The sequence below is a fragment of the Vulpes vulpes genome, chromosome 8 (assembly GCF_048418805.1).
Source record: "Vulpes vulpes isolate BD-2025 chromosome 8, VulVul3, whole genome shotgun sequence".
Classification (NCBI taxonomy): domain Eukaryota; kingdom Metazoa; phylum Chordata; class Mammalia; order Carnivora; family Canidae; genus Vulpes; species Vulpes vulpes.
In genome coordinates, this window is record NC_132787.1 from 73,246,515 (window position 1) to 73,273,308 (window position 26,794).

The 26,794-nt window shown below is 37.8% G+C and overlaps 1 protein-coding gene across 2 annotated transcripts in view; it reads right to left on the minus strand.

Moving 5' to 3' along the window:
• Window positions 1-26,794, minus strand: part of CHMP3 (charged multivesicular body protein 3) — a 62,396-nt gene that overhangs the window by 14,188 nt on the left and 21,414 nt on the right. For both annotated transcript variants that reach the window (XM_025994398.2, XM_025994397.2), the window contains one exon: window positions 4,609-4,788. In XM_025994398.2, coding sequence (XP_025850183.1) covers window positions 4,609-4,788 — 180 coding nt within the window. The remainder of the gene's footprint in view (window positions 1-4,608; window positions 4,789-26,794) is intronic.

Genomic DNA, 26,794 nt, shown 5'->3' on the forward strand with positions numbered 1-26,794 from the left:
CAGTCAGTTTAACTTAAAAAACCGACTCCAAATTACCTTTGGAGCATTACCCCTCATGCCTTCCCCTCCTTAATGTGCTCTTGTCAAATGGAATCAAGTGCTGTTTGCTGAACAACAGCCTGAAATACTTCACCAGTGACTTTGTACACCCTAACCAATCAACTGAGAGGACTCTGATTCTCCCCAAAGACTTTTCCTCTGAACTCCCCTTCCAGTCTATCTGCTCCATCACTACTGCCTATCTCGATCTCAGTTTGTCTCTGAAAACCCTTGCTCTCCTGACAGCTATAAAAACTCTTCTTCCCCTTCCTGCTCAGCCTCTCCAGCCATCCCTCCCCCTTGCACCCCAACCTCCTAGAACTTCCTTCAGTGTTTTAAGTGCCCAGTTCTTTTTGGCCCAGGGGCTTTCTGGCAGTCTGGTTGGAACTCCCCCACACTCCTCACCACCCACATCCTCCTTCAGGTATCATTAGTCCCTGGAAGGAGCCACCCCTGACTGCAGTTCCCTCTTACAGTCTCCTAGTGCCTATTTCTGTTTGCAGGACATCCACTTACTAAACTTATTATTAGGTATTTTTATTTTTATTCAATTTTTGTGATTATTTGTGTTTTCTACCCCATACCCTAGAGGACAATGACTACGCCTGTAATGATGACTATTTTATCCCCTGTATCCAGTAATATATTACCTGGCACATTACAGGGGCTTAAAAATGGATTTATTAAATGCATTATCATTTAGCTCTTTGTAGCTTAGTCTATCCGCCTTTCCCTACTGGGGAAGGTCCTTATACAGCCTGCAATTGATCAGCCTCCCCACCCTATTTTCCCTCTCCCTTTCTTCCTTGAAAAAAGAGGAGAGATTTGGAAGAAGGGGGTGGTGGGAAGCAGCTCTGAGAAACAGTTCAAGGAACACTAGAATACTTCAGAGAGAAGACTATCAATATGAGGAGTAAACTGTGTTCATGAACAGGATGATTTAAGAAAAAAAAAAAAAAAGATCGGTGAACTCTCTTCTGTAAATTAAAATTAAGACAGCCAAAATAAAGAATTCAAGAGAAGAAATAGAAAATAAAGTTGAGGAAATTTCTCAGAAAGGAAAACGTAGTGTCACAATTTGATGACAGTGATCACAGCCAGAACCTACATATAAAGCACTCACCACGTGCCAGGCGTGAATAAGCCTCACACCTACCTGATGAGGAAGGTGCTGTTATGATTTTCAAAATGAAGAACAGGAAAAGTAAGAAAATTAAAGGATCAGTCTGGGAAATCTAAGAACCAAAATCTTTTGTTTCCAGAAAGAAACAGAAAATACAATGGAAATGAAATGATCCTATGAACACATGCAAGAACTAAGAGAGCAGGGAACAGAAGGGACAGGACCCCTGTCTTTTAGGAATCTGTGTGGAAATATTTACAGATGAACCTGTGTGTGAGGTCTTGGGTTCCCAGGGGGAGATGCAGGGAGGAGGTGGGGACAGTTGAGGTACTACCAGCTAGGATTTCTGTGCACAGGAATTCTAACATGTCCACTAAGTGCAGATGCCACCTGTACACTAGGTGATAAGGTCAGGCTTGCAGATAAGAACGTGGAAAGCAATATTTGGAGGAACGAGATTACATGAGGTTACCCGGGGGACAGAAAACAGAAAACAGCAGAGGATCTAGAATGGATCTGTGGAACACTTTGACATTTAAAGACCAAACAGGAGATATTTTACTTTTCAGTTGTGATAAAACCACAAATAATATATATTTATATAATATATAATATATATTTGAAACAAACAATAAAATATATTTTATTGTATAAAGGAAAATAAGCTTCTGACTTCTGTGCAGTACATATTAGGAGCTTTCATTCTGTTTGCTACCAAAAGAACATGTTACAGGAGAAGAGATTTTTTACACAGATGATCACCTGTGAGCTATAAGCGTTTGAAAAGGTTTTCAGGAGTCAGTTACATAGAAAGGAAAGGTGAACAGAAGACCATGATCAAGTACACTAGTTACCAAAGAAATGTTATTTATTATTAACAAGGAAACATTTCTCAAAAATTACAAAGTCTGACAAGGGCTGGTGAAAAGGTATGGAAAAAAGAACTCTCATCCACTGCTGGTGGGAATGTAAATTAGTAAAGCCTCTTTGGAAAGCAATTTTGCAACTGTACCAAAATTTAAACCCAGTTATTTTTAACCCAACAATCCCACTTCTGAGTATATAATTGTCCTAAAGAAACCTTAATGCATGTGTCAAAGTGAAAAGACATTTGCAGCAGCACAGTAATAGCAAAAAATTAAAAATAGCCTAAATGTCCATTAATGGGAGAAGAAAAAAATAAAATGTGATATATCCATCTGATGGAACACTATCTAGTAGTTAAAAAATATATCATCAGTATACTTCAAAAACACAATGATAAATGGAAAAAAGCAATGCAGAATGGTATATATAGTATAATACCATTTCTACAAATTTTAAGATTCATGAAAGTGGCTACCTGTGGGGAGGTTGAGAGAGAAGGGACTGGAACTGGGAAGGCATATTAAAGGAGCTTCAACTTCAGGTAAGATGAGATTATTTCTTCCTGGTACTCTATGGTACTCTGGCTTGTTCAAAGGCATGTATCTAAGTTATATGCCCAGTATTTTTTTTAAAAGATTTTATTTATTTATTCATGAGAGACACAGAGCGAGAGCGAGAGTGAGAGAGAGAGGCAGAGACACAGGCATAGGGAGAAGCAGGCTCCAAGCAGGGAGCCTGACGTGGGACTCGATTCCAGGTCTCCAGGATCACAACCTAGGTCAAAGGTGGTGCTAAACCGCTGAGCCACCTGGGCTGCCCCTATATGCCCAGTATTTAAAGAGAGAGAGAGAGAGAGAGAGAGAGAGAGAGAGAGAGAGAGAATAATTACTTAGGGCTAAAATAACAGTTTTTAAAAGTTAAGAAGATGTGGTACCATTGGTCATTTAAAAAAAATTCTTCCCAATCCATTATTATCTTCAGTATCTGGAGAAAGAATCTGATAATAATATATTCATTATTAGGCATTTTTTAAAAAGATTTTATTTATTTATTTATAGAGACACAGAGAGAGAATGAGAGGCAGAGACACAGGCAGAGGGAGAAGCAGGTTCCATCCATGCAGGGAGCCCACGTGGGACTCGATCCAGGGTCTCCAGGATCACGCCCCGGGCTGCAGGCGGCGCAAACCGCTGAGCCACCGGGGATGCTCTATTAGGCATTTTTTTTTTTTTTTTTTTTGACGGTCACGTCCAAGGTTTTAATTGCGCTTCTGCTCTACAACATTGCTTGGGAGAACACAGAAGTCAGTAATGACAATGAATTGTTAAGGCAAAGCGCTATTAGGAAAAAATATAGTAACAAGAAAGGACTAGAAAAGGTAATGTAGTTTGGTTTTTTTTTTTACATGAAACTGGATTAGAAGGAAAAAGGGATAAAGGATCTAGATCATCCAAATGCCACAGGAAAGAAAAATGCTTTTGGTTTTCCTCAAACATGGCAGATCAGAACTGCTTTCCTTCCAATTTCACAGGCACCGTTTCATGTTACTGATCTGCCAGTTGCCCATGTCCTTCTGGAGATATGTTCATTGCATAAAAATATATGCAAAAAGTAAAATGAACCATATCTAAATGTTACCACTGAACACAAAGGAATACCTTCAGAGCCAAATACAACCAAATAATGAAGTACTCATTTGGCACCAGCCTCTAAATTGAAACATACAAGTCTCCTAAGCTTTTGTGTGTGATGTATCATCAATGTCATATCTGACAGAGCACTGAAAATATTCTTTAGTGAAAAATTTTACTGTAATTTCTGAGTCAGTACTCAAGTCTAAATATCTGATAGTCACTTGCTGCCATTTTCAAGGAATGATACTTCTGAGGTAGGACTTCTTAATTTAACAGAAATTAAGTAAAAAGACATCCAGAAACCACCTGGATGTCTCAAGCTATCACTGGCCTGGAGACAGATGCATGTGAAAAGTCACAACAGTATGATACTGGACAATAAAAGAAAACTAAATTATGTTTATTTTAAATATTGTAACATGTTTTTAGAAATTAAACAGATAGTTCACATGTGTGCTGAATACCCACTACACAGTCTTCCTAAGATGTAAGGAAGCATTAGGTAGAGAGCCAGGGATAAGGCAGGAAAGGAGATGGGGGAAAGCCAAAAACACACTTGGACTATTTTAACATTCTACCTAGGGTGGTTCTGCACCCGGACAGAGGAAATGCTCTTCTTCCTCCTCCAACACACTTCACACATCTATGACTCAACTCTCAGGTCACTTTACAACACTGTTCACACGAGGGAAAATATTTTAAGTAAAGCAGATTGATATGCATATTTTGCCATTATTATAACAACACTGAGAAAAGAAAATGAATCATACAATAATGATAGTAATAATTATATTTTGCATTTGTGTAACACTCCAATGATAACAATATAAAGAATAAAAACCATAGCTGAGACTGTTTTTTCTATTCAAGGAAACTAGCTAGTACTGCTAACAACAGCAAGAGCATCAGCATTAAGAAGGAGGCTGTAAGTTAACTGCATCTTACCCAGCTGGTTCTTCATCCCCATGAGCACAGAGTTCATGTGAGCTTTGGAAGCATAGAGCTTGCTCACAGCCTTCCTTGACCTGATCATCTCCTTGGCTAGGACCACACAGACGTCCTTCTGACCCTTCTTGGCAGCATCTTTCACTGACCGTTTTACTTTTTCTTCTTCTCTTTGGATATCTAAATTTAGAACATAACACAAAACACCAAAAAATTAAAGGTAAACCAGAAGATGTATTGGCACTCAAATCTGTTCTGATGGTGATCTAAATATGTCTATTAAAATCAAAACAATGGGCAGCTGGCTGGCTCAGTCAGTGGAGCATGGGATCCTGTATCTCGGGGTTGTGAGTTAAAGCCTTATGTTGAGTGTAGAGATTACTTAAAAATAAAATATTAAAAAAAATTAAAATAACAGGAAAACAGAGAGGGAGGAAGATATAAACAAAATCAAAACAACTACTGCAATGGGTTTCCATTATTTCCAAAAACAGTATTAAAGTAACTTAAAAGGGGCACCTGGGTGGCTCAATGAGTTAAGCATCTGCCTTCAGCTCAGGTCATGATCCTGGTTCTGGGCCCCCAGACAAGCCCCTTGCTCAGTGGGAGTCTGCTTCTTCCTCTCTCACTGCCCCTCCCCCTGCTCTTGCTCTCTCTCCCAAATAAATAAAATCTTAAAAAAAAATAATGTAAGAGTAAAAAGGTAAGTAAATCCTACTATAATATTAGGCAAAATTTCAAAACTGTTGAATTCCTAAGAATTATTCTGCCGTCAGCCTCCTGATCAACATTCACCTGTGGGCCTCCTTCACCCACCTCTCTCCTGGGCTTCTATTTCAACTGCTAGGATATGACTCGGCAGGGCGTGGGCCACTTCCTCCACAAGTGGGCGCCAAGTGTCTCTTGAAGATGCAGAACCAGTGCCCTCTTCCAGGAGGTGCAGAAGCTGCCCCAAGAGGAGTAGGGCAAAGCCCTGGACCCCACAGGAAACACCACGCTCCTGCAGAAAAAACTGAACCAGGCCCTTTGGTGTCTGCAAGCCTGGAGTTCTGAACAGGCAGACCTCTACTTCCTGGAGAACCACTTGTTAGATGAGGGGGTGAAACCCATCACCTGAATCATCTCCACAGGCCGGCCGGCCACCAAGCTGGGTGATGATCTCTTCAAGAGCTCACCTCTCAAGTAAAACTAAGAGCCTGCAGAGCCCGGTGGCCTTTGAGGGGCCCCTGTAACCCCCTCTGGTGTCTGGGCTTCTCTCTGAACCTCTTCCTGCAGCTACCAGGCAGCTTTTTAACCACTCTGGAGACCTTGCCTTGCCCAAGCCCTGGACCAAATGGAAACATTTTTCGTGGCAAAAACAAGAAATCTGAAACTCAAATCCATTAAACAAGAACTCCCCATTCCCTCCTCCCACCAGCCCCTGGTAACCATCATTCTACTTTTTCTGCCTTTATGAATGACTATTCTAGGTACCTTATATAAATAGAATAATAGAGTATTTGTCTTTTTGTGACTAGCTTATTTCACTTAGCATCCTTAAGATTCATCCAAATTGTTGCATGTATCAGAATTACCTTTCTTTTTATAAATCTTTTTTTCAAATTTTTAAAATTTTTTTTTATTTATTCATAGAGACACACACACACACACACACACAGAGAGGCAGAGACACAGGCAGAGGGAGAAGCAGGCTCCATGCAGGGAACCGACGTGGGACTCGATCCCAGGTCTCCAGGATCACACCCCGGGCTGCAGGTGCGCTAAACCGCTGCGCCACTGGGGCTGCCCTATCTTTCTTTTTAAAGCTGAATACTACTCCATTGCATCTATATACCAAATTTTGTTTATCCATTCATCCATCCACAGGCATTTGGGTTGCTTTTAACTCTGAGCTATCGTGACTAATGATGCTATGAACATAAGTGTACAAACATCTCTTGGAGGCCCTTTCAAATCTTTTGTGTACATACCTATATACATATTACCACAGACCGGGTGGCTTAAACCACATCAATTTATTTCTCACAGTTCTGGAGGCTTGAAGGTCTAAGATCAAGGTGCCAACAAACAACATGGTTCCTCCTGAGAGCCTATTTCCTGGTTTGTAGATAGATATTTCTTGCTGTATCCTCACATGGTCAAGAGATACAAACATTCCGTCCACAATATTCCGCCTCTGCCCAAATTTATGTCTTTCTCACTTGCAAAATGTATTCATTCCATCCCAACCACCTCAAAAGTGGTAACTTGTTTTAGCATCAACTTTAAATGTCTAAAATCCAAAGTCTCATCTAAATATCACCTAAACCTTACACCTGAAACTAATATAACACTGTGTATCAACTATACTAAAAAAATTAAATAATTGATCAATAAACAGATATCTAAATCAGATATGGGTGAGACTCAAGGTATGATTGATCCTGAGGCAAAATTCCTCTCCAGCTAAGAACATGTGACAGGCATAGGATAGACATTTCTCAGTCCAAAAGGGAGAAATAGGAAAGAAGGAAGGAGTGACAGTCCCAAGCAATTCCAAAACATAGCAAGGGAAATTCCATGAGATCTTAAAAGATTTAAGAATAATCCTCTTTGACTCAATGCTCTGACTTCCAGACCCACTGAGGTGGCAACACCATCCCCATGTGTTGGTGGGGCACCACCATGCTGTGGTTTTCTGTGGAGCGCCCCTTACCCCAATCTGAAGCTCTATCAGCCTGGGGGATGGGTATCACACCCCCAGGGCTTTGCCCACAGTCCTTTATGGCTTTGGCTGGAGGCAGTTTCGATTACTAGAACCAAGATGCTAGCCCTGATGATCTCTGAGTCAGCTTTTTTTTTTTTTTTTTTTTTTAAGATTCTATTTATTTATTCATGAGAGACACAGAGAGAGACAGCCAGAGACACAGGCAGAGGGAGAAGCAGGCTCCATGAAGGGATCCTGATGTGGGACTCGATCCCAGGTCTCCAGGATCACGTCCTGAGCTGAAGACAGACGCTCAATCGCTGAGCCACTCAGGCGTCGCATCTGAGTCAGCTCTTGGAACATTTTTTCCTTTCCGTAAAAAATAGTGGAGGTTTGAAGGCTAATAGTTTGCTTTATAATTCTGTCCTACAGAATCTAAATCTGAAAGCCTTCCTTCGTTCTGACCTATATCCATCTCCTTCAGTTCAAATTGGCAGTGATCTTGCTGGGGTCACTGAAGAAGTCCGTGGTTAACACACATTTTAATCTCCTTACCAAATGGCTGATCAGCCATACCCGTGGTGTGTGCTTCCAGACAGGCTTTCTCATTTTCTCCAATATGTACGGACTGAGACTGAGACTATGCCAAATATTTAAGTTATGGTTCCTTTTTGTTTAACAATTTCTTCTTTGGAATAATAAATGAATTCAGTAACATTGGGGGTACAACACACAGAAATTGGTTGCATTTTTATACATTAATAACAAAGTAGCAGAAAGAGAAATTAAGAGAACAATTCTATTTATAATTGCACCAAAAAGAATAAATACCTAGAAATAATCTTAACCAAGGAGGCGAAAGACCTGTACTCTGAAAACTATAAAACAAAGAAGATGCTACAAACAAATGAAAAGACATTCCATGCCTACAACCTGGAAGAATTAATATTGTTAAAATGTCTATACTATGCAAAGCAATCTACAGATTCATTGCAATCCTTAACAAAGGACCCACAGCATTCTTCACAGAAACTAAAACAAATAATACCAAAATTTCTATGCAACCACAAAAGATCTTGAATAGCCAAAGCAACTTTAAGAAAGAACAGAGCTGTAAGTATCAGAATCCCAGATTTCAAAACACTATGGTACTGGCACATACAAAAAAAGACATGTAGATCAACAGAACAGAATATAGAGCCCAGAAATAATCCCGTACTTACATAATCAATCTATGACAAAGGAAGCAAGAATATACAATGGGGAAAAGACACTAGTTTCAGTAAATGGTGCTGGAAAGTTGGACACCTACTTGCAAAAAAATTAGACTACACCACTTTCTTACACTATAAACAAAATAAACTCAAAATGGATTAAAGACTTAAATGTGAGATCTGAAATCATACAACTCCTAGAAGAAAACACAGGCAGTAATTTCTTTGACACTGACCTTAGTAATGTCCTATCTAGAAAACTAGATAGGGCTCCTCATGCAAGGGAAACAAAAGCAAAAATATATTATTAGGACTACACCAAAATGAAAGCTTTTGCAAAGTGAAGGAAACCAACAAAAGGGCAACTTACTGAATGAGAGAAGATATCTGCAAATAAGATATCAAAATAGGGGTTAATATCCAAAATATATAAAGAACTCACATAACTCAACACCAAAAAAAAAAAAAAACAAAAACAAAAAACTCAAGCAAACACAAACAAAAAACCACCCCAAACATCCTGATTAAAAAATGGGCAGAGGCACAGCAAATATCATTCTCAATGGGGAAGCACTGGGAGCCTTTCCCCTAAGATCAGGAACAAGACAGGGATGTCCACTCTCACCACTGCTGTTCAACATAGTTCTGGAAGTCCTCGCCTCAGCAATCAGACAACAAAAAGACATTAAAGGCATTCAAATTGGCAAAGAAGAAGTCAAACTCTCCCTCTTCGCCGATGACATGATACTCTACATAGAAAACCCAAAAGCCTCCACCCCAAGATTGCTAGAACTCATACAGCAATTTGGTAGCGTGGCAGGATACAAAATCAATGCCCAGAAATCAATGGCATTTCTATACACTAACAATGAGACTGAAGAAAGAGAAATTAAGGAGTCAATCCCATTTACAATTGCACCCAAAAGCATAAGATACCTAGGAATAAACCTAACCAAAGAGGTAAAGGATCTATACCCTAAAAACTATAGAACATTTCTGAAAGAAATTGAGGAAGACACAAAGAGATGGAAAAATATTCCATGCTCATGGATTGGCAGAATTAATATTGTGAACATGTCAATGTTACCCAGGGCAATTTACACGTTTAATGCAATCCCTATCAAAATACCATGGACTTTCTTCAGAGAGTTAGAACAAAGTATTTTAAGATTTGTGTGGAATCAGAAAAGACCCCGAATAGCCAGGGGAATTTTAAAAAAGAAAACCATAGCTGGGGGCATCACAATGCCAGATTTCAGGTTGTACTACAAAGCTGTGGTCATCAAGAGAGTGTGGTACTGGCACAAAAACAGACACATAGATCAATGGAACAGAATAGAGAACCCAGAAGTGGACCCTGAAATGTATGGTCATCTAATATTCGATAAAGGAGGAAAGACTATCCATTGGAAGAAAGACAGTCTCTTCAATAAATGGTGCTGGGAAAATTGGACATCCACATGCAGAAGAATGAAACTGGACCACTCTCTTTCACCATACACAAAGATAAACTCAAAATGGATGAGAGATCTAAATGTGAGACAAGAGTCCATCAAAATCATAGAAGAGAATACAGGCAACACCCTCTTGGAACTCGGCCACAGTAACTTTTTGCAAGATACATCCACAAAGGCAAAAGAAACAAAAGCAAAAATGAACTATTGGGACTTCATCAAGATAAGAAGCTTTTGCACAGCAAAGGATACAGTCAACAAAACTAAAAGACAAGCTACAGAATGGGAGAAGATATTTGCAAATGACATATCAGATAAAGGGCTAGTTTCCAAAATCTATAAAGAACTTATTAAACTCAACACCAAAGAAACAAACAATCCAATCATGAAATGGGCAAAAGACATGAAGAGAAATCTCACAGAGGAAGACATGGACATGGCCAACATGCACATGAGAAAATGCTCTGCATCACTTGCCATCAGGGAAATACAAATCAAAACCACAATGAGATACCACGTCACACCAGTGAGAATGGGGAAAATTAACAAGGCAGGAAACCACAAATGTTGGAGAGGATGCGGAGAAAAGGGAACCCTCTTGCACTGTTGGTGGGAATGTGAACTGGTGCAGCCACTCTGGAAAACTGTGTGGAGGTTCCTCAAAGAGTTAAAAATAGACCTGCCCTACGACCCAGCAATTGCACTGTTGGGGATTTACCCCAAAGATTCAGATGCAATGAAACGTCGGGACACCTGCACCCCGATGTTTCTATCAGCAATAGCCACAATAGCCAAACTGTGGAAGGAGCCTCGGTGTCCATCGAAAGATGAATGGATAAAGAAGATGTGGTTTATGTATACAATGGAATATTACTCAGCAATTAGAAACGACAAATACCCACCATTTGCTTCAACGTGGATGGAACTGGAGGGTATTATGCTGAGTGAAATAAGTCAATCGGAGAAGGACAAACAGTGTATGTTCTCATTCATTTGGGGAATATGAATAATAGTGAAAGGGAATATAAAGGAAGGGAAAAGAAATGTTGGGAAATATCAGGAAGGGAGACAGAACATAAAGACTCCTAACTCGGGGAAACGAACTAGGGGTGGTGGAAGGGGAGGAGGGCGGGTGTTGGAGGGGAATGGGTGATGGGCACTGAGGTGGACACTTGACGGGATGAGCACTGGGTGTTTTTCTGTATGTTGGTAAATTGAACACCAATAAAAATTAATTAAAAAAAAATGGGCAGAGGATCTGAAGAAATATTTCTCCAAAGACATAGCCAACAGACACATGAAAAGATGCTCAACATTACTAATCATCAGGGAAATGTAAATTAAAGCCACAATGAAATATCACTTTTCATGTGTTAGAATGGCTAGAATCAAAAAGATAAACAACACTTGTTGGCGAGGATGTGGAGAAAAGGGAATCCTCATGCACTGCTGGCAGGAATGTAAATTGGTGCAGCCCTTGTGAAAAATAGGATGGTGGTCCCTCAACTTAAAAACAGAAATACCATATGATCCAGTAATTCCACTACTGGATATTTACCTTAAGAATACAAAAAGACTAATTCAAGAAGATATATGCACCCCTGTTTATTGCAGCATTCTTTACAATAGCCAAGATTTGGAAGTAACCCAAGTGTCCACTGATAACATGAATGGATAAAGTTGGGGTAAATACATACAATGGCATACTACTCAGCCATAAAAAGGAATGAAATCTTTTCATTTGTGACATGGATGAACATCCTATGTTAAGTGAATTAAGTCAGACAGAAAAAGACAAATACTGTATTATTTCACTTATATATGGAATCTTAAAAATAAAACAAATGAACAAACAAAAAGCAGAAACAGATCCATATAGAACAAACTTATGATTGTCAGAGGGGTGGGGGAGTGGGAGGAGGGCCAAAAATTGGTGAAGGGGAATGGTATTAAATTTTTTTAAAATTTTTATTTATTTATGATAGTCACAGAGAGAGAGAGAGAGAGAGAGAGAGAGAGAGGCAGAGACACAGGCAGAGGGAGAAGCAGGCTCCATGCACCAGGAGCCCGACGTGGGATTCGATCCCGGGTCTCCAGGATCACACCCTGGGCCAAAGGCAGGCGCCAAACCGCTGTGCCACCCAGGGATCCCTTTTTTTTAAAAAATTTTTTATTTTTTTAATTTGGGGAATGGTATTAGATACAGGGTTCCAGTTATGGAATGAACGAACTTCCAGTTATGAAATGAATAAATCACTGGGGTAAAAGGGTACAGTGTAGGTTATTTTAATACTGTTTTATGGTAACAGATGGTAGTTACACTTGAGATGAAAATAGCATAATGTTAAGAGAAGTTGAAGCACTGAGTTGTATACTTGAAACCAATGTAACATTGTGTGTCAACTACAATAAAATAAAGGAAGAAAAGCAGCTCATTCTTCCTTTCTTCTCCTTCCATTTTACTATAAGCAGGAAGAACCAAGCCACCCATCTAATACTTTGTTTAGAAATCTCTTTAGCTAAATACACAATTTCATTGCTCGCAAATTCTCACTTCTACAAACACTAGACCCCAAACATAGTTCAGCCAAATTCTTTGCCATTTTATACACAAAGGTCTTTTCTCCATTGTCCAATAACATATTCCCCATTTCTGTCTGAGACTTCATAAAAATGGCCTTTAACATCCTTATCTTTACCCAATATTATGTACATGGTTATTTAAGTGTTCTCTAACAAGGTGAAGGCTTTCTCTCCAGCTTCTTTCCCCTCTAAGCCCTCACCAGAATTGCCTTAATTAAAGGTCCATTCCTGGGATCCCTGGGTGGCGCAGCGGTTTGGCGCCTGCCTTTGGCCCAGGGCGCGATCCTGGAGACCTGGGATCAAATCCCATGTCAGGCATCTGGTGCATGGAGCCTGCTTCTCCCTCCGCCTGTGTCTCTGCCTCTCTCTCTCTGTGTGACTATCGTAGATAAATAAAAAATTAAAAAAAAAAAAAAGGTCCATTCCTGGCAAAGTAAGCTTTCCTCAGCACGCAACTCAATACTTTCTAGCCTCTATTTATTACCCGGTTCTAAAGCTGCTTCCACATTTTTAGATGTTAGAGTAGCACCCCACTTCATGGTAAGAATATCTGTATTAGGTCAGGCTGCTATAACAGAAACACCATAGATTAGGTGAATTAAACAATAGAATTTATTTCAAAATAAATTTTGGAGACTAAGAAGTCCAAGATAAAGGTGCTGGCCAATTCAGTTCCTGATAAGAGCCCTCTTTCTAGTTTGCAGATGGACCCCTTCTTGCTGTATGCTCACATGATGGATGGAGATTATCTTTCTTGTATTTCTTCTGATAAGGGCACTAATCCCATCCATAAGGGCTCCACCTTCATGGTCTAATTATTCCCAAGTCCCCACCTCCTCCATACTATCACACTGGGGATTAGGACTTCAACATACGAATTTTGGGAGCAAAACAAACATGCAGTCCATAGTAATGATCAAAAGTAGAACTGTGGAATCACATGGTAATTCTATTTTTAACTTATTGAGGAACAGCCATACTATTTTCCATAGCTGTGTCATTTTACATTCCCACTGTGTCCACTGGTTTCAGTTTTTCTACATCCTTCCAACACTTACTATTTTCTGTTTTGTTTTGATTGATAGTAGCCATCCTAATGGGTCTGAGGTGTCATCTCATTGTGGTTTTGATGTGCATTTCCCTAGTGATTAGTAATTCTGAACATTTTTCATGTGTTTATTCACCCCTTGTATATTTTCTTTGGAGAAATATTCTAAAGACTTAAAAGTCTATTCAAGTCCTTTGTCCAATTTTGAATAGCATTTTTTTTAGTTGAGTTCTAAGATATCTATCAATCTATCTATCTCCTGGATATTAATTCCTTATCAGATATGATTTGCAAATATTTTCTTCCATTTGGCAGGTTACCCTTTTACTCTATTTACTCTTTTCTATGTCTTTTGATTCATAAAACTTTTTAATTTTCATGAAATCTAATTTGTTATATTTTTGATGTTGCCTGTGGCTTTGAGGTTGTATCAAAGAAATCACTGCCAAGTCCAATGTCATGATGCTTTTTCCCTATGCTTTCTTCTAAGAGTTTTATAGTTTTAGGTTTTACATTTAGGTCTTTGACCCATTTTGAGTTAATTTTTTAATATGGTCTTAGGTAAGGGTCCAACCCCATTCTTTTGCATGTGGACATCCAGTTCTCCCAGCACCATCTGCTGAAAGGACTGTCTTTTCCCCATCAAATGGTCTTGGCACCCTTGTCAAAAATCATTTGGCCATATATGTAAGGATTTATTTCTAGGCTATTTCATTGGTCTTTATGACTGTCTGCATGCAGGAAGTACCCTGGTTTTATTTCTACAGCTTTGTAGTAAGTTTTGAAATGAGAGGGTTTGAGTCCTCCAACTTTGTTCTTTTTCAAAATTGTTTTAGCTCTTCCCTGAGATTCTATATGAATTTTAAAATGGAATTTTCTACTTCTGAAAAAAAAGTCATTGGGATTTCTATAGGGATTGCACTGAATCTGCAGATCAGATTGATACCTTAACAATATTAAATATTCTAATCCATGGACACAGAATGTCTTTCCATTTATTTATATCTTTTTTTCAGTAATAATGTTTTTATAGTTTTCACTGTACAAGTCTTTCACCTCCTTGGTTAAGTTAGTTCCTAAGGATTTCATCTTTTTTGTTGCTACCGTAAATAGAACTGTTTTCTTAATTTCCTTTTTAGACTGTTCAGTTAGCGTATAGAAACACAATTGATTTTTGTGTGTTTTATATCCTGCTAATTTGCTGAATGTATTTATTAGTTCTAACAAAACTGTGTTAGAACGAATAGGTTTGTTCGGTATCTTTAGGGTTTATACACATAAGATCATATTATCTACAAACAGATCATTTTACTTCTTCCTAATTTGTAAGTAAATTTTTTATAAAGATTTTATTTATTTATTCATGAGAGATAGAAAGATAGAGGCAGAGACATAGGTAAAGAGAGAAGCAGGATCCTCGAGGGGAACCCTAATGTGGGCCTCAATCCTGGGACTCTGGGACCATGCCCTGAGCTGAAGGCAGACACTCAACCACTGAGCCACCTAGGCATCCCTTCCTTTCTAATTTGGATGCCTTTTATTTCTTTTACTTAAGTGCTCTAGTTAGAGCTTCCAGTACTCTGTTGGGGAGAAGCAGCCAAAGGCAGAGATCCTTGTAACTGTACCTGACCATAAAGAAAAAGCTTTCTGTCTTTCACCACTGAGTGTGATGTCTGCTGTGGCTTTTTCATATATGACTTTTATTGCACTGAGGCAATATCCTTCTATTCCTAGTTAGCTGTTAACACAAAAGGGTGTTAAATTCTGTCAAATGCTTTTCTGAATCAATTGAGATGATCATGTGTTTTTTTTCCTTAATTGTGTAGATATGATATATCACACTGGTTGATTTACATATATTGAACTATCCCTGCATTCCAGAAATCCCACTTGGTCATGGTGAATAATTCTTTTGAATTATATATATTTTTTAATGATTTCTGCATCAGTGTTCATAAGGGCTATTAGTCTGTACATAGTTCTCTATTCCTATAGTATCATCTAATATTGCCACCAACATAATAATGGCCTTATAAAACAACTAAGGAAGTGTTTTCTTCTCAATTTTTTAGAAAAGTTTGAGAAGATATGGGATTAGTTCTTTAAATATTTGGTAGGCAATAGCCAAACTGTGGAAGGAGCCTCGGTGTCCATCAAAAGAAGAATGGATAAAGAAGATGTGGTTTATGTATACAATGGAATATTACTCAAGCCATTAGAAATGACAAATTACTCAAGCCATTAGAAATGACAAAAAAAAACACCATTTGCTTCAACGTGGGTGGAACTGGAGGGTATTATGCTGAGTGAAACCAGTCAATCGGAGAAGGACAAACATTGTATGTTCTCATTCATTTGGGGAATATAAATAATAGTGAAAGGGAATATAAGGGAAGGGAGAAGAAATGTGTGGGAAATATCAGAAAGGGAGACAGAACATAAAGACTCCTAACTCTGGGAAACAAACTAGGGGTGGTGGAAGGGGAGGTGGTGAATGGGTGACGGGGTGGGGGTGAATGGGTGACGGGCACTGAGGGGGGCACTTGATGAGCACTGGGTGTTATTCTGTATGTTGGTAAATTGAACACCAATAAAAAATAAATTTATTATAAAAAATAAATATTTGGTAGAAATCACCAGTGAATATATCAGGTCAAGGACTTTTCTTTGTCAGGAGATTTTGTTTTTACTACTGATTCAATCAAGTCTGTTCAGATTTGCTCTTTATGTTTTCAGTCTTGGTAGGTTTTGGAATTCTAGTAACTTGTCCATTTCAAAATGTGTTATCCAACTCACTGATGTGCAACTGTTTACAGTACCCTTATGATACATATTTTTAAATTTCTGTAGAATCTTAGTAATGCTCCTACTTTCATTTCCGATTTTAGGGACTTGAGTCCTCTCTCTCTCTTTTTCCTCCCTCCTTTCCAGTGTTCTTTCTTCTACTGATTTCTAATCAACCCTTGTAGTCAGAGAAGATTTTATATCTATATATAATATATTTTTAATATGTAAACTATATATTGATTGAGACTTGATTTTTAGGCTAACGTGCTCCATTTTGAAGAATGAGCACTTGAGAAATGTGTATTCTGTTGTTGGGTATTCTGTAGAGGTCTATTAGATCTAGTTGACTTATTGTGTTGTTCAAGTACTCTTATTTCTTTATCTGCTGCCTGGCTGTTTTATTCACTTTTTAAGAGTATTTATTTATTTACAGAGAGAGCATGCATGTGAGGAGGGTGGGGGAGGGGGGGTGGAGAGGGAAAGAGAGAATCTCAAGCAGACTCCACTCTGAGCCTAAAGCCCAACTTGAGGGCTCGATCTCATGACCCTGAGATCATAACCTGAGCCAAAATCAAGAGCTGGAGGCTTAAATGACTGAGCCATTTAGGTGTCCCTGGCTGTTATATTCACTCTTGCAAGTAGGTTAGTAAAGCCTCCAACTATTATTGTAGAATTATTTCCCTCTTTAATTTTGTCAATTTTTGTTTCACATATTTTGACAGTCTGTTTTTAGGTTCATAGATGTGTATAATTAATTGTTATATCCTCTTATTCTACTGAAACTCTTAGTAATATAGAATGTCTTTTTGAATCTTGTAATCTTGATTTAAAGTTTGTATTATAAGTATAGCAACCTCCACTCTCTTTTGGTTACCATTTCCATGGGATATCTTTTTCTGTCCTTTCACTCTCAATCTATTTCTACTTTTGGATCTAAAGCAAGCACCCTGTAGATAGCATAGAGTAGGATTATTTTTAAAATTCCATTTTGCCAAGCTCTTTCAAATGAAGAAGTAATCCATCTACATTTAGTTACTGATAAGGAGGTGCCTACTTCTGCCATTTTGCCATATTTTTCTGTAGGCCTTACAGCTTTACATTTCCTGAATTAATGTCTTTTGTGTTTACTTTTTTTTTTCATAGTGAAACTTTTCAAATCCCATTTCATTAGCTTTTTTTGCATGATGTATAGCTATTTTCTTCGTGGCTACCATGGGAATTATAGTTATTATCCTAAAATTATAACACTAATTCAAAATTACATGAGCTTAACTTCAATAGAACATAAAAACTTTATTTCTAAATGGCTCTGTTCCCACCTCCATTCAGTTAATGATGTCACAAAAGTACATCTTTCTGTGAGTTCAAAAACATGGCCTAATATATTTTTTAAATGCCCAAGTCTCCTAAATCATGTAAAAAACAAAAAATGGAGGTATAAATTGAAGTTAAAAAAAATGCTAGCCTTTAGAATTGTCCATGTAGTTACTCTTAAGAGAGATTTATTTTTTCATATGGCTTCACATTACTATGATACATTAATTTCAATTAGAAGGACACCTGTAGCACTTCTTGCCAGTCTGGTCTAGTGGTAACAAACTCCCTCAGCTTTTATTTATCTAGGAATGCCTCGAATTCTCCCTTGTTTTGCTGGATATAGGATTCTCAGTTGATAGTTCTTCTTTTTGCATTTGAATATATCAACTTCAGCCTTCTGGCCCTCAACACTTCTGGTGAAGAAATTTCCTAAAAATCTTACTGAAGATCCTTTTCTATGGTAAGCCCTTTCTCACTGCTTTAAACATTAACTATCTAAAGTCTGATTATGATGCGCTTTGGCATGGGTCCTTTTGAGTATATACAATTTGGACTATGTGGAACTTCTTGGATGATTATATTCATGTCTTTCATAAAATCTGAGATGTTTCTGCCACTAGTTCTTTAAATCATCTCCCTGCTCCTTTCTCTGTTTTCCTCCTGGAACTCCCACAGTGTGTATCCTAGTTTACCTTCATGGTGTCCTACACATGGTGTCCTCAATTTACTTCAATTTTTTTCCCTTCTTCTCAGCCTTCATAACTCCAATTGTACTATTTTCAAGTTTATGGATTCTCCTGCCTGCTCAAATCTGCTTTCAAGTTAACTCTGAATAAATTTTTCACTTCAGTTATTGTACTTTTCAGCAGCAGAATTTTTTGGTTTATTTTCATGTTTTCTATCTCTTTATTGATATTTCTACTTTATTCATGTGTCATTTTCTTGACTTACTTCCACATCTTACTTTGGCTCTTTGTGCATCTTTAAAACAGTTGTTTTAAAGTATCTGTTGAGTTAATAATCATCTGGTCTTTCTCAGGTACATTTTCTGTTCATTTGTTTTCTTTGGATGGGCCATATTTTCCTGTTTGTACATCATGTGATTTTGTTGTTGTTGCTGAAAATAAGTCATTTGAATCTTACACTTCTGGAAGTCAGATTCTCCCACTTCACCGGGGTTTGCTGTTTTTTTTTAATTTTTGTTGCTGTAGGGTATCTCTGTGATGGGGATCAACCTGCACTGTAAACTTGAAGTCTTCTCAGGTCTTTGCAGAGCTGCATCTCACCCTGGATGTGCACAGTGACTTTTTCTATTCTGCCATGTATGTGGTTACTTTTGAATGTCTTAGCTCTTTTTTTTTTTTTTTTGAATGTCTTAGCTCTTGATAGTAAGAATATAAGATGGTACAGTGTTGTGGAAAACACTACGGTGTTTCCTCAAAAATTAAATATAGAATTACCATTTGACCCAGCAATTCTACTATAGGGTATAGGGTACAAAAAAACAAAAACAAAAATGAGAACAGGGATTCAAACAGATACTTACACACTCATGGCTATAACAGCATTATTCACAATAACCCAAAGGTAAAAACAACCCAAATATCCATTTAAGATGAATAAACAAAATGAGGCATGCATACAATGAAATACTGTTCAATCTTAAAACGGAAGTTAACTCTGATTCATGCTATATAACATGGATAAATGTTGAAAACATTATGATAAGTAAAATAAGCCAGGCACAAAGAGACAGATATTCTTTGATTCCACTTATACGAAGTACTTAGAATAGTCAATTATACACAGAGACAAAAAATAGAATAGTGGTTACCAGGGGATTTAGTGTCAGTTGTGGGGGGACAGAAAGTTATGATTTAATGGTACAGAGTTTCAGTATGGAAAAAGAAAAGTTTGGAGATGGAAAGTGGTAATGGTTGCACAGCAATGTGAATGTACTTAATGTCATTGAACTGTATATTTAAAACAGGTTCATTTTATGTTCTGTATACTTTACTATAAGAAGAAATCAATAAAACAGCAACAGGAAAAGTATAAGTCATTCATAAGTGTTTGTGTGTAAATACAAATACAGATCGACATATCTGAAAGGATGATTACCAAAATATCTTTGAGTGGTAGAATTTCAGGGTGATTTTAATTTTCTTATTTATACTTTTCTGTATCAATATGTATATTACTACTTCCCTATACACATGGGCGAGGAATGTAGAAACTAAACTATTTTCATTTGAGGAGAGGGGCAATATAAATTATCTAAATTCATTCTAATATTGCCTATCATGAGTGCTCTAAATGTGTTACACATAATTGAAAGCTAAAAATGTGGATTACTGCGAGTCCTCCATAAGAAGATGAGAACTACCTGTAGTTATACTTTGCTTTATTGAGGTTACTATTTTCTCTATAAGCTTTTTAAGTATAGCAAACACAGAAAAGTATACGTAACTGTAGAGCTAAATGAATTTTCACAAAGTAATAAACACATCCACTTAACCAAATCAAGAAACAAAGTATTACAAATGTCCTTTTATGTCTGCCTTAATTCACCATGCCCTCAAGGGTAACCAATATCCTGACTTCAAGATCATGAGTTAATTTTGCAGGTTGTAGCTTTTTACACTGATATTTCTTTAAAGAAAAAATCTATTCACCTTGACTGCTAATATAAAATCAAATGAAGATAACAAGTGTTTCTATGATAAATCTTCATATGCAAGTAATATTTAAAGCAATCACATTACTTCAAAGTCAGATTTTGTCTAAAGTACTCCCTCCCCCCTTTTTTAGTATCACCATGCCGTAAGGTATGGTAGTAAGCCATACTTTATGCCAGGTACTGTCCTAAACACTTTACATACATTAGCAGATTTAAATGTCACAATAAATCTATGAGATTCAAAGAATTTTAGTAGGGATAGATGACTGACAGCAAACACAGGATTTAAACCTGGTAGTGTTGACTCCAAAACCCATGATCTTTTTCTGATGTTAGGGTAGGTTAACTAATAAACTGCTACAAATGAGAAATAATAGGAAATAACAAGAAAGAGACAGGGTTTGAAAATCATTTAATAAGATAAATAAGCTATGTGCAATTGCAGGGTCGTAGGGCAGATCTATTTTTAACTCTTTGAGGTACCTCCACACAGTTTTCCAGAGTGGCTGCACCAGTTCACATTCCCACCAGCAGTGTAAGAGGGTTCCCTTTTCTCCGCATCCTCTCCAACATTTGTTGTTTCCTGCCTTGTTAATTTTCCCCATTCTCACTGGTGTGAGGTGGTATCTCACTGTGGTTTGGATTTGTATTTCCCTGATGGCAAGTGATGCAGAGCATTTTCTCATGTGCGTGTTGGCCATGTCTATGTCTTCCTCTGTGAGATTTCTGTTCATGTCTTTTGCCCATTTCATGATTGGATTTACCCCAAAGATACAGATACAATGAAACGCCGGGACACCTGCACCCCGATGTTTATAGCATCAATGTCCATGATAGCCAAATTGTGGAAGGAGCCTCGGTGTCTATCGAAAAATGAATGGATAACAAAGATGTGGTTTATGTATACAATGGAACATTACTCAGCCATTAGAAACGACAAATACCCACCATTGGCTTCGAGGTGGATGGAACTGGAGGGTATTATGCTGAGTGAAATACCTCCATTGGAGAAGGACAAACATTATAAGGTCTCATTCATTTGGGGAATATAAAAAATAGTGAAAGGGAATAAAGGGGAAAGGAGAAAAAATAAGTGGAAATATCAGAAAGGGAGACAGAACACGAAAGACTCCTAACTCTGGGAAACGAACTAGGGGTGGTGGGCAGGGGGTGGGGGTGACTGGGTGGCAGGCACTGAGGTGGGCACTTGACGGGATGAGCACTGGGTGTTATTCTGTATGTTGACAAACTGAACACCAATAAAAAATAAATTTATTAAAAAAAAGATAAATAAGCTATGGATATAAGAAGGTATAAAATGAGCAAAAAATAAAGCAAAATAAAATAAAATGGGCAAAGCACAAAACAGGTATAAACAAGGCTTGTGAGACAGAAACTGCATTTACAAGGTTTCTAAAGATGACACTGGAATTATTTGTTCTGCTATATAGTTTACTTCTACTTATCATAAGCCTCACATTATTTTTTAAAAGATTTTATTTATTCATGAGAGAGACAGAGACGGGGGAGGGGGATGCGGGGGGCAGAAACACAGGCAGAGGGAGAAGCAGGCTCCATGCAGGGAGCTCGACGTGGGACTCGATCCTGGGTCTCCAGAATCACACCCTGGGCCTCTGGGCTGAAGGCAGCGCTAAACCGCTGAGCCACCTGGGTTGCCCAAACCTCACATTATTATTTTTACTTAAAACAGTAAATGTTTAAAGGAAACTTTAAAAAGAAAAAATATTATACTTATGTACATACTTAGTATTTCCAGCATGCTTTCATGCCTCTGGGTAGGTCCCAGTTTGTATCTGGTATAATTTATCTTCAGCTTACAACTTCCTTTAACATTTCTGATACTATAGATATCCTGGCAAATTCTCTTTGCTTTTGTTTAAAAATCTTTATTTTACTTTCACTTTTGAATGCCATTTTCATTGGATATAGAATTCTAGGATAATGTTGAGTTCTTTTCTTTCTTTCATCATATTAAAAATGTTTTGGTTTACACTGCTTCTGAAAAAAATTTTTAATCATCCTATTCATTTGTATTTAACATGTCATTTCTCAGACTGCTTTCTCTTCATTGTTAACTTTCAGTAATTTGAATATGATATACCTTGGTATGGTTTCTTTTTTTTTAATAATAAATTTATTTTTTATTGGTGTTCAATTTACCAACATACAGAATAACACCCAGTGCTCATCCTGTCAAGTGCCCCCCTCAGTGCCTGTCACCCATTCACCCTCACCCCCCCAACCCCCCTCCCCTTCCATCACCCCTAGTTCATTTCCCAGAGTTAGGAGTCTTTATGTTCTGTCTCCCTTTCTGATATTTCCCAAACATTTCTTCTCCCTTCCCTTCTATTCCCTTTCACTGTTATTTATATTCCCCAAATGAATGAGAACATACAATGTTTGTCCTTCTCCGATTGACTTACTTCACTCAGCATAATACCTTCCAGTTCCATCCACGTTGAAGCAAATGGTGGGTATCTGTCGTTTCTAATGGCTGAGTAATATTCCATTGTATACATAAACCACATCTTCTTTATCCATTCATCTTTCGATGGACACCGAGGCTCCTTTCACAGTTTGGCTATTGTGGACATTGCTGCTATAAACATTGGGGTGCAGGTGTCCCGGCGTTTCATTGCATCTGAATCTTTGAGGTAAATCCCCAACAGTGCAATTGCTGGGTTGTAGGGCAGGTCTATTTTTAACTCTTTGAGGAACCTCCACACAGTTTTCCAGAGTGGCTGCACCAGTTCACATTCCCACCAACAGTGTAAGAGGCTTCCCTTTTCTCCGCATCCTCTCCAACATTTGTGGTTTCCTGCCTTGTTAATTTTCCCCATTCTCACTGGTGTGAGGTGGTATCTCATTGTGGTTTTGATTTGTATTTCCCTGATGGCAAGTGATGCAGAGCATTTTCTCATGTGCATGTTGGCCATGTCCATGTCTTCCTCTGTGAGATTTCTCTTCATGTCTTTTGCCCATTTCATGATTGGATTGTTTGTTTCTTTGGTGTTGAGTTTAAGAAGTTCTTTGCAGATCTTGGAAACTAGCCCTTTATCTGATACGTCATTGCAAATATCTTCTCCCATTCTGTGGGTTGTCTTTTAGTTTTGTTGACTGTATCCTTTTTGTGCAAAAGCTTCTTATCTTGATGAAGTCCCAATAGTTCATTTTTGCTTTTGTTTCTTTTGCCTTTGTGGATGTATCTTGCAAGAAGTTACTGTGGCTGAGGTCAAAAAGGGTGTTGCCTGTGTTCTCCTCTAGGATTTTGATGGAATCTTGTCTCACACATTTAGATCTTTCATCCGTTTTGAATTTATCTTTGTGTATGGTGAAAGAGAGTGGTCTAGTTTCATTCTTCTGCATGTGGATGTCCAATTTTCCCAGCACCATTTATTGAAGAGACTGTCTTTCTTCCAATGGATAGTCTTTCCTCCTTTATCGAATATTAGTTGACCATAAGGTTCAGGGTCCACTTCTGGGTTCTCTATTCTGTTCCATTGATCTATGTGTCTGTTTTTGTGCCAGTACCACACTCTCTTGATGACCACAGCTTTGTAGTACAACCTGAAATCTGGCATTGTGATGCCCCCAGCTATGGTTTTCTTTTTTAAAATTCCCCTGGCTATTCGGGGTCTTTTCTGATTCCACACAAATCTTAAAATAATTTGTTCTAACTCTCTGAAGAAAGTCCATGGTATTTTGATAGGGATTGCATTAAACGTGTAAATTGCCCTGGGTAACATTGACATGTTCACAATATTAATTCTGCCAATCCATGAGCATGAAATATTTTTCCATCTCTTTGGGTCTTCCTCAATTTCTTTCAGAAGTGTTCTATAGTTTTTAGGGTATAGATCCTTTACCTCTTTGGTTAGGTTTATTCCTAGGTATCTTATGCTTTTGGGTGCAATTGTAAATGGGATTGACTCCTTAATTTCTCTTTCTTCAGTCTCATTGTTAGTGTATAGAAATGCCATTGATATCTGGGCATTGATTTTGTATCCTGCCACGCTACCAAATTGCTGTATGAGTTCTAGCAATCTTGGGGTGGAGGCTTTTGGGTTTTCTATGTAGAGTATCATGTCATCGGTGAGGAGGGAGAGTTTGACTTCTTCTTTGCCAATTTGAATGCCTTTAATGTCTTTTTGTTGTCTGATTGCTGAGGCGAGGACTTCCAGTACTATGTTGAATAGCAGTGGTGACAGTGGACATCCCTGTCTTGTTCCTGATCTTAGGGGAAAGGCTCCCAGTGCTTCCCCATTGAGAATGATATTTGCTGTGGGATTTTCATAGATGGGTTTTAAGATGTCGAGGAATGTTCCCTCTATCCCTACACTCTGAAGAGTTTTGATCAGGAATGGATGCTGTATTTTGTCAAATGCTTTCTCTGCATCTAATGAGAGGATCATATGGTTCTTGGTTTTTCTCTTGCTGATATGATGAATCACATTGATTGTTTTACGAGTGTTGAACCAGCCTTGTGTCCCGGGGATAAATCCTACTTGGTCATGGTGAATAATTTTCTTAATGTACCATTGGATCCTATTGGCTAGTATCTTGTTGAGAATTTTTGCATCCATGTTCATCAGGGATATTGGTCTATAATTCTCCTTTTTGGTGGGGTCTTTGTCTTGTTTTGGTATGGTTTCATTTGTGTTATTCTCTTTGAAGCTCACTGAAGTCTATGGGTTTACAGTTTTCATCAACTATTATTTCATGTGATGTTTTCCAGACTTCTGTCCTTCTGAGACTCAAATGACACATGAGAACGCCTTATATGGTTCCACAGGTCGCTGATGCTGTGTTCATATCCATTTTTTTTTTCTTCTGTATTATAGTTTAGATAGTTTGTACTACTCAATTACACTGATATTTTTATACTGTCTTATCTATGTGTTAAACTCATTCAGTGAAGTGTTCATTCTGTTTTATTTCTAAATTCAAGAAGTTTCACTTTATTCTCTTCTACATCTTCTATTTATCTCATTACATTCATGTTTTCCTTTAAATTATTCAATATATTTATAACAGTTATTTAAATCCTATATGCTTATTCAAACATTTCTTTTTTCTAGGTCTATTTATGTCACCTAATTTTTCTCCTCATTCTGAGTCATACTTTCTTGCTTCTTTCTAGTCATTTTTCATTGAATGTTGGACACTCTGAATGTTTCATTTCTGAGTATCTGAATTTTCTGGTCTTCCTTTAAAGAATGTTCAGTTTTAGTTTAACAGGCTAAAGCTGTCTGCAGATCAGCTTTCAAGAACTGTTTTTTAGGCTTTGCTGGCAAGGGCTTATGGTAGCTTTTAATCTAGGCCTACCTAGACTTAATATTAAAGGCATGATCTTTCTGGGTTCTCTACTGAATGTCCAAGATATTCAACAATGTCTCTTTCCTGTGTCTGATCAGAACTCTACCATCTCTTATTTCTATGTTAGCTTCAAGAACTATTTAGCTCATAGTGCCCTGTTATTTGTTCTGTCTCCAGCAATTGTTCTTTGCCTAACTTCTTGAAATCTAAGTTTGCACAGCTTAGTATTCAGCTAAACACAGTGTACCACTGTGTAGACATTTAGAGCTCTTTCTCTGGGTACTGCGCTTCTCTCTGATATTATGCTCCACAAATTCCAGTGACTACAGCCTCCCTGAACCCTCATCTCTGTCTCTTCAACCCCAAGACCACCATGCTCTGCTTAGAATCTCCTTCCATGCGCTATGATTCAGAAAGTTTTTCCAGGCTGAAAATTCAGGACCATATTAAGACTCTGTTTCCTTCCTAGTGATCAAAATCCTTCGCTATCAGTTGTCCAAGGTTTGAAAATCAGTGTCTCACAGATTTTGTCCATTTTTTTCTTTACTTATGATGGGAATGCAAGTGCAAGTTCAAAAACATTACTCCATCATGGCTGGGAACAGAATGCCCTCTCCAATTTCTTTCCTAAGGGAGTGATACTGAAATATCCTTATGGTATTAACATTTCTCTAATGAAAATGTTAAAAACCATAAAAGTATTAAACATTACTATCTCTGTGCAAGTCACCTTAATTTTAAGTTGTACTTTATAATACTTTATTTAGAAATATATTTTCCTGAATTTATAGTCATGCTAAGATAAATAGAATACTGAAAATGGAAATGCATTCCTTATTTACGTACAATTTATTTACTCTGAATTCCATAAAACATTTGTTTATAAGTAGGAATTTTTTTTTAAACAATGGCTTACAACACATCTGATTCTTTTACAATTCTGGTAGTCAGAAGTCTAAAATCAAAATGTTGAAAGGGCTGTTTACTGGAGTCTTCAAGGAATAATCAATTTTCTTGCCTTCTCTAGCTTCTAGGGAACTGCATTCCTTGGTTCATGGCCTCTTCTATCTTCAGAGGTCA